This window comes from Sorex araneus, chromosome 2 (genome assembly GCF_027595985.1).
Source record: "Sorex araneus isolate mSorAra2 chromosome 2, mSorAra2.pri, whole genome shotgun sequence".
Classification (NCBI taxonomy): domain Eukaryota; kingdom Metazoa; phylum Chordata; class Mammalia; order Eulipotyphla; family Soricidae; genus Sorex; species Sorex araneus.
In genome coordinates, this window is record NC_073303.1 from 196,512,487 (window position 1) to 196,530,266 (window position 17,780).

The following is a 17,780-nucleotide window of genomic DNA, read 5'->3' on the forward strand; positions in this document are numbered from 1 at the left end:
AAACTTAGCCATTCTGCGAAGGAGCATGAGGGTCTCAGGTGAGGTAAGGCAGGATTGCCTGCTCAAGACCTCACCTGGGTCTTAAACTCAGAGAGTTTATGGGCTGGCAGGATGTGTGGGAAGCGGAGAAGCAAGAAGAGACCTAGCAGAAAGAACAGATGGGGGAAGTGCCAAGAGGAACGTTCAGGGCGCTCCCTGCCCAGGCCAGCCCAATCTGTCCAGGGATCTACAGAGCTCTCAAAGAGGGGAATAGGCTCTGTCACTCCACAAACCGGAGCCTACGGAAACCAACCCTGCCTTTCACAAATTACTGATGTCTGGCCATGAATCTGTGTGACTGGCCAAGAATACCAGTTTCCAGGGAACTGAGGAAACTGAGCCGACGATCAAGCGTCCTGGAGGTTCAGCTAGGGTAAAGAGGCTGCACCTCTTGGACTCAAGTTTGAAACCGGGAAGTTACTTCCAGCAAAGTCCACTCTGAAATGGCTGCTCACATGCATTGGGATAAACAGTTCCCAGTGCCCCAAAGAGCTGCTGTTAAATAGAACTTGACAACTGGAGCAATAATATAAAGGGTAGGGTGTTTGCCTTGCACCAGGCTGACCCGGGTTTTCATATGGTTCCCTAACCATCGCCAGGAGTAAGTCCTGAATGCAGAGCCAGGAGTAACCTCTGAGCATTGCCGGGTGTGACCCAACAGGGGAAAAAAAAAAAAGAGAGAGAATAACTCTCAGCACTTTCCTTCATGCTTTCACCCTTTCCTGTGTCTTTAATCTACTGTGAACATACGTTTCCTGGAAGCACAGTTATCTTCTCTCCTATGCACAGCACACAGAGGAGATGAAAAAGTATTTAAAACTACAAAAAGTCCCAAACTTTATTAAGCAAGCTCAGTTGAAACTACAAAAAGCCCCAGACTTCATTAAGCAAGCCCATACCCTAGTTTAGCTCCATGCATGCTTACAAACTCTGCTTTTAGGTGAACAAGTTCCTAACTGAACCTACTTATGCTATAGGAAAAAAATGAAAATAGAAGCTGTAGAGAATATTTGTAGACTACAGAAAACACTTGGTAAAAATACATTAATTGTTTTCTATCCAAATTTAACAATATAATTGCTCTCCGCGACATAATTGGACACCCGTTTGTGCTGGAGCATAAGCAAATTTGGCTTCCATAATGCTATGTCATGTAGCATAACTAGCATTTGGCACTGGTGGGGTCACACTCTGTTCTCACATTAAAGTCAAATAATGAAGCAGGTAAGGCACTTGCTTTGCACATCCCCAACCTGGGTTTGATCCCTGCCATCTCATCTGATTTCCTGAATGCAGAGCCAGGAGTGGCCCCTGAGCATTGCTGGGTGTCTCACACACACACACACACACACACACACACATACACACACACACACACACACACACACACACACAGTAGAGGAGCCAGAGCCTTGCAGGCAGCTAGCTAACCCAGGTTCTATCCCCGGCACCCCATATGATTTCCTGAGCATGACAGCAGTGGTCCCTGAGCACAGAGCCAGGAGTAAGCCCTGAGCCAGGTGCAGCCCCAAGGAAAAACAAAACAAAGAAAGATCAGACTAGAAACTAAGACAAAAACAATCACACATCTAGGGCCTGGTTTTCCTGAGCTGACTCGACAACAGGTTTCTTAAACAGAATACTGGTTACATGAAGATTACACCTGCACTGCAAATGCCCGTCACTCAACTTATTACTGAGACTTATTGAATAATCAAAATCCTTTGCTTTTCACTTAATTCTACTTTGAGGACTAAACGTCCATGTAATTTTCTCTAACTTTAGATGCATTCCAAATAATTAAGCTACCTACTGGAGGTTTTTCGATCCAAAGTCAACATTCTGCTGCGGCTCAAGCCTCCAGATGGGGAACAGACTGTCTTTCCTTAGCTGCCACAGGCTCCCAAGCACAAAAGAAAGTCAATGAAAGCGTGCAAAAAGATGACAAATTATGTGAGCCTCTCAGAATTACAATTTGCCTGTGGTTGCATGCACTGCAGTTTGTGGGCAAGTAATTTGCATTACAGGTAACACATGGGTGAACCAGTGAGCTGCCTCTCCTCAGAGGCTCCTAGAGCTCATGCACCCCAAGCTACTCATTTTCAGAAGAACGTGACTGGCAGCTAGCTGATTCATCTAAGACCATATAACTAGCTGGCAATAAAACCTCATCACGGTTCATCATACATAACAGAACTTTCATTTGAAAGGAAAAGGTTTTCCTTGCATAATTAACTAATTAAAATTCCGACTCAAAGACATAAAACCATCCAAACTATGACTATGTAAACTACACACCAAACGTGATGCAATTTAAAGAAGAAAATAGTCTTTCACTCATTCAAGCAACAAGTATTGTGCCAACATCCTGGCAAGGCTCTAGGAACATAGAAATTCAGGGGCCTTATACTTTCTATTAGGAAACAGATATTAATATAATCACGCAAATGCAAAATTATACAAAGCTCTATGATGGAATTCCAATACACTACAACCGGAAGAACTAACTTAAAATTGTTTATTAGAGAAGGGCAGTGATTAGAATGGGCCAGTCTGCTATCTGAGGAAGTGACCATTATGCTGAAACCTGAAGAATAAATAGTAACTCAGCCAAACGAAAAGTGGTCCTGAAAAGGTCCCTGACAACATATATGAGTTGACCCAGCAATTCCATTCCTATGGAAACAGCCAGTAGAAATATACACGTGTACAGCAATAGCATAAAGCAGGGTGTTCTTGCAGTGTGATTCATAACAGGAAACAGTGGATACAGAGCAAATACCAATTAAAAAAATACTGGAATATTCACACAATGAAGTATTATGTAGCAATGGAAACAAATTGACCACTCTCATATGCAATGATAAGTTTGATACACCATATAACCGCGGTGTGGTCAAGGCCAAACACAATATTGTATCCATAGCAAATCATACGATTAGTGTTGAGTTGGGCTGGAGTGATAGCACAGCGGGTAGGGTGTTCGGTTTTCACTCGGCCGACCCATGTTTGATTCCTCCACCCCTCTCGGAGAGCCTGGCAAGCTACTGAGAGTATCGCGCCCACACGGTAGAGCCTGGCAAGCTACCCGTGGTGTATTGGATATGCCAAAAACAGTAACAATAAGTCTCACAATGAGAGACGTTTACTGGTGCCCGCTTGAACAAATCAGATGAGCAACAGGATGACAGTGACAGTGACAGTGTTGAGTTAAAAACAAGAAAAAGTGAATCTATGATGTAAGAAGTCAGGACACACTCACACTGGTGAAAGGAAGTGAACACTGGTGAGGGAATTGGTGTTGGAACACTGTATGCCTGAAACTCAATCAGGAATAACTAATTCACGGTGATTCAATAAAAATAAATTATCAATATTTCAAAGTCAGGAAAGGGCTGGGGAGATGGTTCAAAGAGCTATAGCACATACTGTGCATGCGAGAGGCCTAGTTGCCAATTCTGGCACCACGGAGCTTCCTGAGCAACAAGCTGGAAATAGCCCTGGGGCACTGCAGGGGGTGGGCCCAAAGCCAAAACCAAGGGGCTGGAGCAATAGCACAACAGGTAGGGCATTTGCCTTGCATGAGGCCGACCCAGGTTCGATTCCCAGCATCCCATATGGTCCCCTGCGCATGGCCAGGGGTAATTCCTGAATGCAGAGCCAGGAGTAACCCCTGTGCATCACTGGGTGTGACCCAAAAAAGGAAAAAAAAAAAAAGCCAAAACCAAGAAAAAAGCAGTAAGAACAGTGATGTGATTATCTTTGCAGATCATGATAGAGATAATTGGAAAAGGAAGACGAACTTTTGGAGGAAGCGAACACTGAGATAGAAGTGGTCAACATGGTCCAACTCCCAGCATGACACGGGGTGTCATTCCCCCCCCAACATCCACACCCAGCTCACTACACCCATCCAGCACATAGCTGAGAGTAGCTGGAGCACCACTGGGTGTGGTTCAAAACCTATTCCCCCACCAAAAGAGGAACTTCTGGGCAGTTAGTAATAATATCCGATTTCTCAACCAAGCAATGGTAAAGCAAGGCCTTTCTGTCTTTACTGATTCGGCAAGTTGTACATTCATGATGGATATACCTTTACATATATAAATTAAGTTTATTTAAAAGAGGAAAAGTGTGAGAAGGAGTTAAAGCATATAGGAAGACCCTGAGAAGAGACAGAAGTTGCTATGCTGAGAACTGAAAGAAGCCAACGTGACTGGGGCAGGAGGAGGGATGGGAGAGGGTCCTGGGGACTCGAGAGCATGTTTAGCATCAGCAGGCCCAGGGTCACCAGCACTGCATGGCTGCCGGAGCACCTGTGTGCTCCCCTAGCCCCAAAAGATAAGACTGAAGGAGACAGAGACTCAATGAATTGCAGCTCATTTTACGAATCTGAGAGTGGCCAACCACTGAAAGGCACTAAGCATGGAGACGCAACATGGTATCTAAACTGTGTTTAAAAGACTGATGTGGGCAGGTGGGGTAAAAGCAGGGAGGTCAGACAAAGGAAGCTACCAAGATAAGCTGTGAAAGAGACCTCGATGGCTTGACCAGGGTAGAAAAATGTAAAATGTAGCTGACACAGATTCTCAATAGAATTGGGAGGTTGAGTTCACTGAATTAATGGAGTTGAACATAGAAAGCGAAAGAAGTGGAAGTGTCAAGGATGGTCTTAGTTTAAACAAATGTATGAAGGGCAATGCATCAAGATCAGAAAGAGTTAATGAATAATTAGATGGAGAGGTCATTCAATGGGCTAAGATCATGCTTTCCATGCAGGAGGTGTAGGTTTGATCTCCAGCAAGGCATAGGGTTCCCTGAGCATCACCAAATGTGGAACAAACTTTCCTTGCCTCCTGCCTCAAAAAAAAAAAAGAACAACTACAACTGTAACTGTGGATCATATTCCAATCTTTCTTTTTGTAGCTATTGGCCACCACACAGCAATTTCTACCTTCTTTTATCAAAGGTCTATCCAACCATGTCTAAGCCCTAACAACAATCATAGGAATTGGCTTAGGAACGGAGAGAGAACTCAATTTATTGACTGTAAAGGGGAATCCACTTGCAATTGGTACGTGCAAACCCATTATTTCAATTTGAAATAGCTGGATTTCAGTTGTGTTCCCTAAAATAAATCATAATTCCATCCTGTTCTGTATCTATCCTGCATAGCATCTGAATACCTATAAATCAGTTAACTATAATTTTACCTCTTAAGCAAGAAAATGGCAAAATTACTGAGCAAAATGCATCAAAGAAATATGAACACTAATGTACAATTAATCTAGAAATTTACTAAGATCTATTCTACTTGCCAGTACTTCACACCTGATCAATAGAATATTAAGACTGAAATCTAGATGTCAGCAAGGTATTCAACAAACTAGAGAACAAAATGAAACTCCTTTCATAATACACATTCACTGCAAAGAAATAGTATATATAAGGGCACTTTGTATATAGAGTTATATGATTATAATAAACGAAGAATATCTTTAGTGATCATAACATACTTGGTACATAGAAACAATGATCCAGTCAGCAACTTAATAAAAATTTTATGAATTTTTTTTCTTCCACTGATTTAAGCTATCTCAAAATTGTTCTGGGATTTATTTTGTTGTTGTTGTTGGGCTTTGGTTTGGTTTTTGGGCTACAATTGGCTGTGCTCACGTCTTACTCATGGTGGTGTTCGGGGGACAACATGTAGTACCAGCAATCAAAGCAAGGTGGGTCACATGTGGGTGTCTTATATGCTGTACTATCCTGTACTAGCTCCCTAGCTCCTGTCAAGAGATTCAAAAGACACATATTCTTTCAAACTGAACTGAAGGAATAATGTTCCAACAAAGAGGTAATGCATCTAACTTCCAAATCTCAAGATAATTGAACTAGTTCAACATCTGTGAAATACATGCCAGTGAGAATGCATGTACTTTTTTTTTTAATTTTACAGAATAATGGCTTATACAGCAAAATCTCTTTTAGCTGGAGATATAATACCTAGTTTGATCCCCAGGACCCCAAATAGTCCCTGAGCTCTACCAGGAGTGATCCCGGAGGGCAGAGCCAAAAGTAAGCGCTGAATACTACTTATGTGACAAACAAAAAAATCTCTTTTAGCAGGAAAAAAATAATAGTTCTTATTTTATTAACAACCATCAAAACACTAATTACAACATTAAGACAATTTCAATATCTTTCCAAATTTCTGTGTGAGGGGGCCAAAGAAACAGTAAGGGGGTAAAGTACTTAGCATGCACCCAACTCAGATTTAATCCCTGGCACCCCATTAACGGCCTCCAAATTCTGCCAGAAGTGATCCCTGAGTGCAGAGCCAAGAGTAAGCCCTGATCACCACCAGGTATTGGTCCCCCCACATCCAGAAAAAAATTAAACCATCTTAGAATTTTTTGAAATTGTTAGCATTAGATATCTAAGGGGGGGTGATCTATTTAAACTGTTGCCCATTACAACATCTCATATATATCTGGCTTCTGTTTATCTGAAAAATTCACTTTTGTGGTTGGGCATATAGTTTTATTTTGCCTTTCCTTTTGGGACTTCTCAGATGCTATTCCCTGGTTAAGATTGTTTCTAAAGAAAAGTCCTCTCATTCTTTTTGTTCGTTCTTGGACCTTACTGGCGTGCTCAGGACTTACTCCTGGTTCTGCTCTCAAGGATCACTCCTGGTAATGCTCAGGGGACTAGCAGGGGGCTGGGGATTGAACTCAGGTCAGTCGCATGCAAGGCAAGTGCCCTACCCACTGTATTATCTCTCTGGCACCTCATTCCTATGTTCATTTTTCTAGATCAGCAATTCTCAACTAGGGTCTATATGGGCTCCTCTGGGCTCCCAGGATATTCCCCAAAAAGTCACAGGTGAGACTTGAGAAAGCAGTGGCCACATGGAGGGAAGAAACAAGGTCAGAAGGGGGCTTTGATCAGAAAAGAGAATCACTGTTCTAGAAAAATATTCTTCCCTCTGTCTTAGGCAGCCTGTTCTGTTTTGTAGTTATTGTGAACAAGTTTACTTCAATTTTTTTTTTCCTAGTTTGGGATCAAAGCCACGTTTGTACGCAAACGCAGTTTACTGTTCAGTCATATTTCTCTCCCTAGTTAAGTTTTTATTACATTGAGTCATTATTTGAATTAAAATGTATAAAGAACATAATATATATCTTGAAATTGTATTTTGGTTCGGGGACCACACCTAGCTGTGCTCAGGGCTTATCCTGGCTCTGCATTCAGTTCCTGGCAGACTCAGAGGACCACATGGGATGCTGAGGATTGAACCCTGGTCAGCTGCATGCAAGGCAAGTGCCCTACCTGCTGTACGATAGCATCAGCCCTCCCATAATTTATTTATGTGTATATGTATATGTGTATACATATGTACATATACATATACACATAAATAAATAAATTATATATATATGTATGTTGTTTTGCTTCTGGGGTCACTCCTGGCGATACTCAGGACTCACTCCTGGCTATACATTCAGGAATTACTCTTGGTGGTGCTCAGGGAACCATATGGGATGCCGGAGGGAAACTCGGATTGGCTGTGTGCAAGGCAAATGCCCTACCCACTGTACTATTGCTCCAGCCCATGATATATTAATTCTAAAGCTACCCATCCTTTGAAAGTAAGAACTAGTCAGCATAAATGTCCATGGTAATCCTCAATTATTCTTTCAAGTTTTCATGTATTTACAGAAGGCTACACCACCAGCAGGTGAAACTAATGGGTCCATAACACATACTAGACTTATGTTCTATTTCTTGAGCCATCTCTGTGACTTGGGCTGATTTATGAGGTTTTCTCTGTATCATAGTTCCCCACCCCCCATATCACTACCCTAAAGCAATTTGGTTATGTTCTTTTTTGTGTAGTTTTCTTTACATTTCTTCTGCATTCATTTAGCTTCTTGGATCTGTGGATTTAGAGTTTTCGTCAAATTTGGAAAACTCAAAGTTACTGTTCCTTCAAATATCTTCCTGCCTTACTCCGTCCTTCAGGAATTCTTCTCACACTCACAGAATGAGCCACCTGAGGTCATCTACCAGCCCAGTAATGCTCTATTAACTTTTTTATTTGCTTCTTGTTCGGGGGGAGGGGGCCCAAACCCAAGTGTTCAGGGGCTCTCTTAGTTCTGTATAAGGGGGTCACTTCTAGTGGTGCCTAGACCATACAGTGCCAAAGGTTAAACCTGGGCCTCTGACATGCAAAGCATGCACTCAGTCCATTGAGCTAAGTCTCCTGCCTTCTCTCTCTCTCTTTTTTTTTTTTCTTTTTGGGTCACACCTGGCGATGCACAGGGGTTATTCCTGGCTCTGCACTCAGTAATTACTCCTGGCGGTGCTCAGGGGACCATATGGGATGCTGGGAATCGAACCCAGGTCGGCCGAGTGCAAGGCAGATGCCCTACCCGCTGTGCTATCGCTCCAGCCCCACTGCCTTCTCTTTACTTAAAATCTGTTTTTCTCTGTTCCATGTTGCGTAGCTTTCATTATTGTATCTTCGAACTTGCCAGTCGTTTATTCTGCCATGTCTAATTCCAATCCACTTTTATTTTCAATTCAGATTCTATTTCCATAATTCCAGGAGTTTGATCTGGTCCTTTCATAATTTTCATGTCTTTCCTTGACACACTCATTCTTTTCTCCATTTCTTGAACATATGGCGTACACTTATAATAGCTGTTTTAATGCCCTTGTTTATCAGTCCTAGCATCTGTTTCTACAGATTGACTTTTCTCCTCATTATGGGATATATATTTCTTCTTCACATATACATATATACATATATAAAGGATTTAAAGGTGGTTGCTTCTTTGATGAGCCCTATGGCACATGTGGATATAGTCAACCTGAAGATGATGACTTCAACTGGGAGCAAGTGAACACCTTTAACCAAACCAACTTCTGATCCATGGTTGCCATCAGGTTTGTGTTTAGGATTTTTTTTCCTTTTTTTTTTTTTTTTTTTTTGGTTTTTAGGTCACACCCGGTGATGCATAGGGGTTACTCCTGGCTCTTAACTCAGGAATTACCCCTGGCGGTGCTCAGGGGACCATACGGGATGCTGGGATTAGAACCCGGGTCGGCCGCGTGCAAGGCAAACGCCCTACCCGCTGTGCTATCGCTCCAGCCCCTCCTTTTTTTTTTTTTTTTTAATAAATTGAAAGTGCTTGATTCTAGGGTTCAGAGAAATAGTATAATTGGCAAGGTGTTTGCCTTGCATGAATCTGACTCCTGTTTGATCCATGACCTCCCATATGGTTCCCTTGACCTGCCAGAAGTGATCCCTGAGCACAGGTCAGGAGTAAGTCCTGAGCACTGCTGGATGTGGCCCCAAAACAAATTGAAAAAAGTGCATGAGATCTTAACCACAACACTGGCTATTGGTTGAATTAATTAGGATATTAGTCTTGGAAGAGCCTGGCAAGCTCCCCAAGGCGTATTAGATATGCCAAATACTGTAACAATAACAGGTCTCATTCCCCTGAACTTGAAAGATGCTCCAATCATTGGGAAAGATGAGTAAGGAGAGGCTGCTAAAATCTCAGGGTTGGGACGAATGGAGACGTTACTGGTGCCCACTCGAGTAAATCGATGAACAACGGGATGACAGTGATACAGGACATATATATATTACCCAGTGGTACTCAGGGCTTACCCCTGGCTCTGTGCTCAGGGATCACTTCCAGCATTGCTCATGCAACCGTATGGATGCCAGGGATGAACCGCGTCGGCCAAGTACAAGACAAGCACCCTACCTCCTGTACTATTTCTCTGGCCCCCCCAGAGATCATCTTTCGTTGAATGTCAGACATTATGAATTGAGTGGGGTTGGATGCAGAATAGTTGCTATCCCTATGACTGTTTCAATTCTGTTCTGAGATACAGCTGTTTGGAAATGAACCCAATCTTTTGGATTTTGCTTAACCTCTGTCGGGCAGGAGCAGAGCAACAGATGGGGCTACTTTGCCCCACTACTGAAGCAATTATCAGCCCACCTCCACCCTACCCAGTAGTCACCGGAATTCCCTGAGTGTTTCTGGATTGCCCCAGTCTGGCTGTTTAGAGCGTCCACTCTCCCCATCCTGAGAAGCATCAGGATTGTTCTGCCAGATCCTTTTCCTGCCTTTAGTAGCTTCCTTGCATCATATGAACAGTAAATCGTGTTTAGGCTATGCTGTCATAGTTAGCAAATATGCTGTGATAGAACTAGACTGGTTAATGTTGTAGATCTAAAACCATCCATCTCAAAAGTCACAGAATAGGGCCTTACTGGTCAGTGAGAGGGACATCAGATCAACACAGCAGAGTTCAAAGAGAAATCAGAGTGCTTAGAGTTCCCGGAAGAGAACAACACAATTTTTCATGGAGCATGTGGCCTCGGTTTATTTACTTACTTACTTATTTATTTATTTCCCCGCAAGGCAGAGCCTGACAAGCTACCTATGACGTATTTGATATGCCAAAAACAATAACAACAACTTGCTCTTCGTGTTCCTGGAGCAAGTAGATGCCACTGGGCTACACTACCACACGACAGGGACAAATGAAAACGTTACTGGCACCCGCTCGAGCAACTCGATGAACAATAAGATGACAGTGATACATTGATAATATAAAGTGATATATAAAATGTCTAAATTTCATCATTCCTGTGCCTAAAAAGTCACCTATAAAAGGGCTTCTCTTCATTCAACTTAAAATTTTTTCTGAAAAGGAGATAAAATCCTGCAACTTCTCTTAAGGTCAATCATGCTCACTGGTAGCATTTGGCAATTAAAACAACCAAAAACCCACAAACAACTACACACATTTCTTGTCATCACCACCTACTATATATCCCCCAAAATTCTAGAGCCTGACATTTAACTGGCCCAGCAAAAAAAAACCCTTCATTTTCATTTTCATGACATCACTGCAAATCAAACCATGTTTCCCCTCAAATATTAATAGTTCTGTAGGCTAGAGCACAGCATCATCTACATTATTATATGGCAGTTCAGAAAAAACTTAATAATGTGGCTAATGCTTATTTCCAAAAGAATCTTTCAATAGCAACTTCAAACAATGTGTAATATATGTCTTTTATACTGACAGTTCTGTAAAATAGAACAGAAACTCTGTAAAGCAATTCTGTAAAATAGAGGAACTATTAGGAAAAGACACCATACTCTCAAATATTAGGAAAAGACACTTGTACTCTCATACTCTACTGCATTTTGGTCAACTTTGTAATCTAAAAGAAGCTGATAGTTTTTCCTTTGCCATTTATTTAATAAGCATTTTATTCTGGAGTTATGACAAAACCCTGAACCAAGCCCCAGAGATACAAAGATATTTAAGATATGGCCTTTTCCTCAAGAACTAAGTTCAGCATTCAAACAGAAACCTTAAATCAACTTCACGTAATACTAAGCACTATAGGAGCATGAGAACTCAATTCAGACTGAGGGTTTTAAGAGAAATCATTATTTGTCCCACAGAGTTAATAACAACATTGAAATTCTGGAAATGTGGCTCATTGGAATAAAATTTACAGACAAAAAGTGTAACCCTGTGATCACTCATAAAAAGGCCTATACAAACTATGCTCAGAAATGATCATCCCAATCTAAAGACATCAGAATCTCAGAGGTGGGGGAGAGGCAGGGAAGGAGGGCATGGGGGACGGGCACTTGTCCAGGGGCGGAGGATCAATAGGTCAGTAGCTGTATAAATCCTCCCTAGGTGATTATTATGTGCGAACAGGGTGAAAACCAGTTCATTAAGTTTTTGCCTCATGATTAATTTAAGCTCAGGAGCCAATGAACGTAAAGATAAGTGGACCTTTGGTCCCAAGGAGGACCCATGACCTGAGATTTCTTTCACAGTGTTTCACCTGAGGCCTATTTATTCATATGTACTAATAAGATAGGACTTTTATGACTGGGGTTGCCAGGAGGTAAGACACCTGCCTCACAAGCGTGAGCCCCAGGGCCACCACATGTACCGAGCACCAAGGCAGCACCCTAGTACTAAAAGTGATTTCTGGTCACTTAGCCATGGGTGTACAGGCACCTCAAGTAAAGGATAGGATCCCTAGAAAGAACATGAGAGAACATAAGGGGGGGGGTTAGGGGGAGATGGGGGGTGGGGAGGGGACAGAGAGAACATGAAAGAGAAAGGACATGAGAGTGAGTGAGAGAGAGAGAAAGAGAGAGAGAGAGAGAGAGAGAGAGAGCGGCGCACACTCTAACCACGTGGGCAAGCCAAGGAGCACATGCCTCCATCCTAGGGAGCACTCTAATCAGAAAGTATGTAAGCACCACAGAGACAAAAGGCAGCAAACACCATGGCTGAGTTGGTGTGTGTCATTCCCCCCTCCCTCTCCCTGCAATAGCATCATCCACAAAGGAAAGTAGAAAACAAAATTTCTGGCTCAAGTCAGAAAATGAACTGCCTGCAAGCCCTCACCATGTGCTACTGGTAATATACCATATAATGACGATGTTTACTTATTTATTCAGGTTGTGCTCAAGGGTCACTCCTGGTGGTACTCAGGATACCATATGGCAGTGCTAAGGATCAAACCTGAGGGCCAAGTGCAAGGCAAGTGCCTCACCCACTTTTTGATCCTCTATTTTATATTTTATTTTTATTGTATTATTATTTACATTTTTTATTTGTTTGTTTTGGCTTTAGGGCCATATCAGCAATGCTCAGGTCTTACTCCTTGCTCAGGGGACCCTATGGGTCCTATGGGGTGCCTGGAATTAAACCCAAAACAGCAATATGCAAGGCAGACACCCTACCCACTGAATTATTGCACCAGCCCCTCCATTTTTTCTTTTTTTAAAACCTGGACTCCTGAAACTGAAACAGGAGAAATCATAAACTTTAGGTAATGAAGACTCAGACCTACCAGGCTCACTTTCACACCATCTGCTTGCCAGAAAAACACCTAAGAACAAGCAAACTAGCATACATAGTGTTCATCTTGGAATACAAACTAAGTTCTACAGAAATAAAGGGAAGAAAGAGACAGGTGAGCTGGGTGCTAGGGGATGGTGAGTCCCATACAGAAGACTTGAGCCTATGTCAGGCTTGGATTGGAAATTAAAGTTGTGAAGAAAGAGAATATGATGAAGAAGAGCATAAGGAAGAGCATGGACAATGTATAGTACACTGAGAAAGCACTGTCGAAGCCCCAGTCCCTTTAAAGGAGACTGATTTTAAACAATCAAGTGTGGATTAATCCCAATTTTAGAATAATTTCAAATTATGGGTATGTGAAGGCCATGATATTCAGGTTGATGAATCCATATTTAACCATGTCAAAAAATGGAGTTACACCTCGATGTAATATCAAAAATGCTCTCAGAAGATTCTTTTGGTAACCAGAAAGCTAGTACAGTGGGTAGTTACTTGCCTTGCACATGGCCAACCCTACATTCGATCCCTGGCACCCCACATGATCCCCCAAACCCTGCCAGGAGTGATTCCTGAGTGCAGAGCCAGGAGTAAATCCTAAGACCAGCTGGGTGTGGTACAAAAACAAAATAAAATTTTAAAAGGGGGTTATCTCATGGTGATTCAATAAAATTAAAAAAAAAAAAAATTAAAAGGGTGCGCTGAGTGCTAGCAGTTTAAAGGATATTTCCTTACTTTACTGACCTTTGAGTAAAGCAAGCAACAATCCTAAAAACTAGGAATAATACATATCTTGTATTATTGTAGCTGAAATTTTAACTCATAGTATTATCAGAACTACAATTAAAAAAAAATTTCACATTTAGGGGCTGGGTAGGTAAGCATTTTTGTCTTGTACATAGCCAACCCAGGTTCAATCCCTGGCATCCCATATAGTCCCTTGAGCACCATCAGGAGTAATTCGTGAGTGCAGAGCCAAGAGTAACTCCTGAGCACCTCCAGGTGTGACCCCAAAACCAAAATAATAAATAAATAAAATAATCAAGGGGCCTGAGAGATAGTACAGTAGGTAGGTCACTTGTCTACACCAGATGAGCCCTCCAGGAGTGATTTCTGAGCACAGAGTCAGGAATAACCCCTGAGCACTTCTAGGTGTGCCCTTCCCCCCCAAAAAAAATACGAATGAACAAAACACCCAGTACCAATTAAAATTTAAGCAAATTAGGAAATCAGATGTCACCAAAAGCAAAACAGTGCTTTCAGAAACTATTCCACCAAACCTGAAGCTCTCTAATGAAGAATTCATCTCTTTTACAGTATGAAAATTATGCTATGCAATTTCATATTGTAGCAAGGTCTACATTAGTTATATAAAAATAGGGCAAGAGGGATAGCAGAGAAAAGGCTAAAAAAAAAAAAAAAGAAAAGGCTAGTATAGGTGCTTTGTATGTGGGAACCCTGGGTCTGATTCCTTGAGGATTGCTGGAAGTGACCCCAACACTAAGCCACAATAGCCCTTGGGCACTGCTGACTTAGGTAAAACCCCAAAATATAACAATAAATTTTTAAAAACAGTTTGAATGAAGTCCATATTAGTGCATAAAAAACCTTATTACTAATGTTTCACAGAGCATATTCCAGGCTTTTCCTCCCCACAGGAACCATAGTACTCCATGTTCCAGATAACATATATACTTCTTAGACACTGTTCTTTGCTTAAGATTTACTATGTTGCAATCCTTTTTCCCAAAGCAGACAAAAGTTTACTATTTTACCATATCCATATCAGGTTGCTACTTTGATGTTTGGGCCAGAGAGATAGCTCTGCTGGCTCAGCACATGCTTTGCCTGCAAGAGTCTTGGGTTTGAGCCCTGTCATTCGGGAGTCCACTGAGCACCACCAGGAGTGACCCCCTGACACAGTGCCAGGAGCAGCCCCTAAGAACTGCCAGGTGTAGTTCAAAAACCACATACACACATTTGCTGGCTGTTGTTCTGAGCCACACCCAGTGGTGCTCAGGGCTTACTCCTGGCTCTGTGCTCAGAAATCACTCCTGGCAAGACTCAGGGGCCTTTTAGGGTGCCAGGGATTGAACCTGGTGACATGCAAGGCTAGTGCCCTACCTGTTGTATTACTGCTCTGGCTCCTAAAACCTTGGTGAAAATAAAAGGTGCTCACCATAAAATACTCTGATAATAGTCAACAAATAATCTCAATCCATTACTATTACTGACTTGAAAGAAAATCTGTTCAATACAATTAAAAAAAAAGTCAAGCAAGCCCTCTCATAAGTTTATGATATGACTTAAACTGTAATATTTCTTGAATTTGGTTATTTCTTCCAAAACAAAGATTTCCTTCTAGATACAGCAGAAAAACTCAAGAAAGCAAATAACCTTTAACTCAAACCTCTACCTCCCTTTTACCTCAACAAACACCTGCAGAGGGAGGAAAAAAGAAAATGAAAGTGTGGGGCTGGAGAGACAGAGCAGGGGTTAAGGCACTTGGACTGATTCCAGCTGATCACCTCAGATCCATAACCCGCCCCACCACCACCACCACCACCACCAAGCAGAACCAGGAATGATCCCTGACCTCTGGGAGGTGAGGAAAGAGAGGGAAAAAGAGAAAAGAGAGGAAAGGAATGGAAAGAGAAAGGAACAGGGAAGGAGACGGGGAAGGGGAAGGAGAAGGGGAAGGGGCAGGGAAAAAAAAAGGAAAGGAAGGGGGAAAAAGGGAAGGGGAGGGGAGGGAAGGGAAGGGAGAGAGGGAGGGGGAGGGGAGGGAAGGGAAAGGGAAAGGAAAGGAAAAGAGAAAGGGGAAGGGAAGGAAAGGGAAGGGAAGGGAAGGGAAGGGTAGGGAAGGGAAGGGAAGGGAAGGGAAGGGAAGGGAAGGGAAGGGAAGGGAAGGGAAGGGAAGGGAAGGGAAGGGAAGGGAAGGGAAGGGAAGGGGAAAGGAAAGGGAGGGGGAAGGAAAGGGAAGGAAAGGGAAATGAAAAAGAAAAGAATATGCCAGACGAAACAGAGGGTTAGGATGCCAAGCGTCTTCTCTTTAAAAAAAAAAAAAAGGTGAAATCTTTGCAAACCAAAATGACTGCAAATCCCAACAGAGCCCCCTCCCCCCCACCTGCCGGCGGAGGGCCGCGGGGCGGGGGGGGGGGGGGGGCGACTTACAGAGCACGGCCACGGCCCCGGACTCAAACATGAGGCATTCCTCCTTGTGCCGCGTCTCCACGATGAGGCTGAAGGGCGGCGGGTCCAGTTTGTGGTAGATCCGGAACCCTTTGCTGAACGCCATCCTGCGCTCCTCCGAGGGGGCCCTGGCGGAAAAGCAAAACAACCCCCAGCGAAGCCGGGCCCATAAGGCGCGGGGTTTCTGGGGGGGGCCCCCGGCTGCCTCCCGTCCTGCAGAGCGTGCACAGGGCATGGGGGGGGGACCGGGAGGAGGAGATGCGGGAGTGGGGGGGGGCTCCCGGTTCCCCCTGGCTGCCCTGGAGACGGGGATGGGGGCTGGGGGCCCGGGCCGGGGTGCTCGGAGCAGGGACGGTTCCTCCCGGCAGGTGAGACGTCACTTCGCCTCCCCCCACCCCCACCCCGAGGCGGGAGGCCCCCGACTGCCCGGGGCGGGCCGGGGTGCGCTGCCCGTGCCCACGGCTGTTTACCGGCGCGCGCCGCAGCCCCGAGGTGGCCGCCGGCTTCCCGCCGCGGGAGGAGGACACGGAGCCTCACGCAGGTCTCCGAGGAACCGAGTCGGAAACCGAATCGGAAACTTCAAGCCCGTTCCCCGGAGACTGTGTGGGGAAGAAGAGGCTGCTGTGATGGGCAAGGGGGGAAAGGTAGCGCGCGAGGAGGGGAGACGTGAGGGAGAGAGGCTGAAGCCGACGGGCTCAAAGCTCCTTAGCGGGCGGCCGCGCGCGCGGGGATGACCCGAGCCTGTGGCAGCGGCGGCGGGGGGGGGTCAGTGACCCCTAACGCCTGACCCCCAGTCCCGGGGACCCGCCGCGATCGCGGCTCCTCAGGGTCGGTCGGGGTGGGGGGCGAGCCGACGCGGGCACTTGAGCGCCCGAGCCCGGCGGCGGCTCCGCGCCCCGCAGCGACAGGGCTCAGGGGAGACGGTTAGTGGCCCCCGGCGGCCCCATCCCTCCCGGCTGACAGGGCGCTGTCACCGCAGTCCCCGCCTGACCCGGCGCCCCGCACCTCCCGGGGGGGTTCTCCTCAGCCGCCCGCCCTCCTCAGCTCAGCGCCCCGCGTCGCCGCCGCTCGCCGCCGCCTCACCCCTCGCGCCCCCCGGGGGGCTGCTGCGGCGGCGAGCCCCGCCTCAGGAAGTGTCCGCCCGCGCGCCCGGCCGCCGCCGCCGCCGCCGCCGCCGCTGCTGCTCCCCGCCCCCCACCTCCACACAGTCCTCTCAGCTCGCGCCGCCCGGCAGGCTCACCTCTTCCTCCGGCTCCTCCTCCTCCTTCTCCCGCAGCCGCCGCCGCCACAGCCGCCCGAGACGTCACTTCCGCTCCAGCAGGCCCAGCTCTTCCGCATTGCGCCGCGGCCGGGGGCGGAAGCTCCGCCTCTCGCGGGGGAAGGGGCGGGGCGCCCGAGAAAGGCCCGCCCCCTCGCCTCTGCCCGCCCTCCCTCCCTCCCCCCTCCCACACGCACAGCTGCACGCGAGTCCTCGGGCCGCTGCGGTCCGGCTTCCCGGGTGGCCTGTCCGCTCCCCACCCTCCGGCCCTGCGCAGGCCGCGGGGGCCCGGTCCCGGCGCTCGCTCGGGGGGCTCTCGGGAGAGCCAGGATCCCGCTTCCCCCGGGCCTCTCTC

General features: G+C 45.5%; 1 protein-coding gene across 4 annotated transcripts in view; it reads right to left on the reverse strand.

The window, feature by feature from the left end:
• SYNJ1 (synaptojanin 1) overlaps window positions 1-17,558 on the reverse strand; it is a 101,253-nt gene extending 83,695 nt beyond the window's left edge. For 3 of the 4 annotated variants that reach the window (XM_055129750.1, XM_055129749.1, XM_055129747.1), the window contains exons 1-2: window positions 17,408-17,557; window positions 16,150-16,295 (exon numbers count right to left, since the gene is read on the reverse strand). In XM_055129750.1, coding sequence (XP_054985725.1) covers window positions 16,150-16,295; window positions 17,408-17,505 — 244 coding nt within the window. In that variant the 5' untranslated portion in view covers window positions 17,506-17,557. Of the gene's footprint in view, window positions 1-16,149; window positions 16,296-17,407 lie in introns of all 4 variants that reach the window. The other variant, XM_055129748.1, reaches the window with a different exon arrangement.
• Window positions 17,559-17,780: the final 222 nt, after the last annotated feature.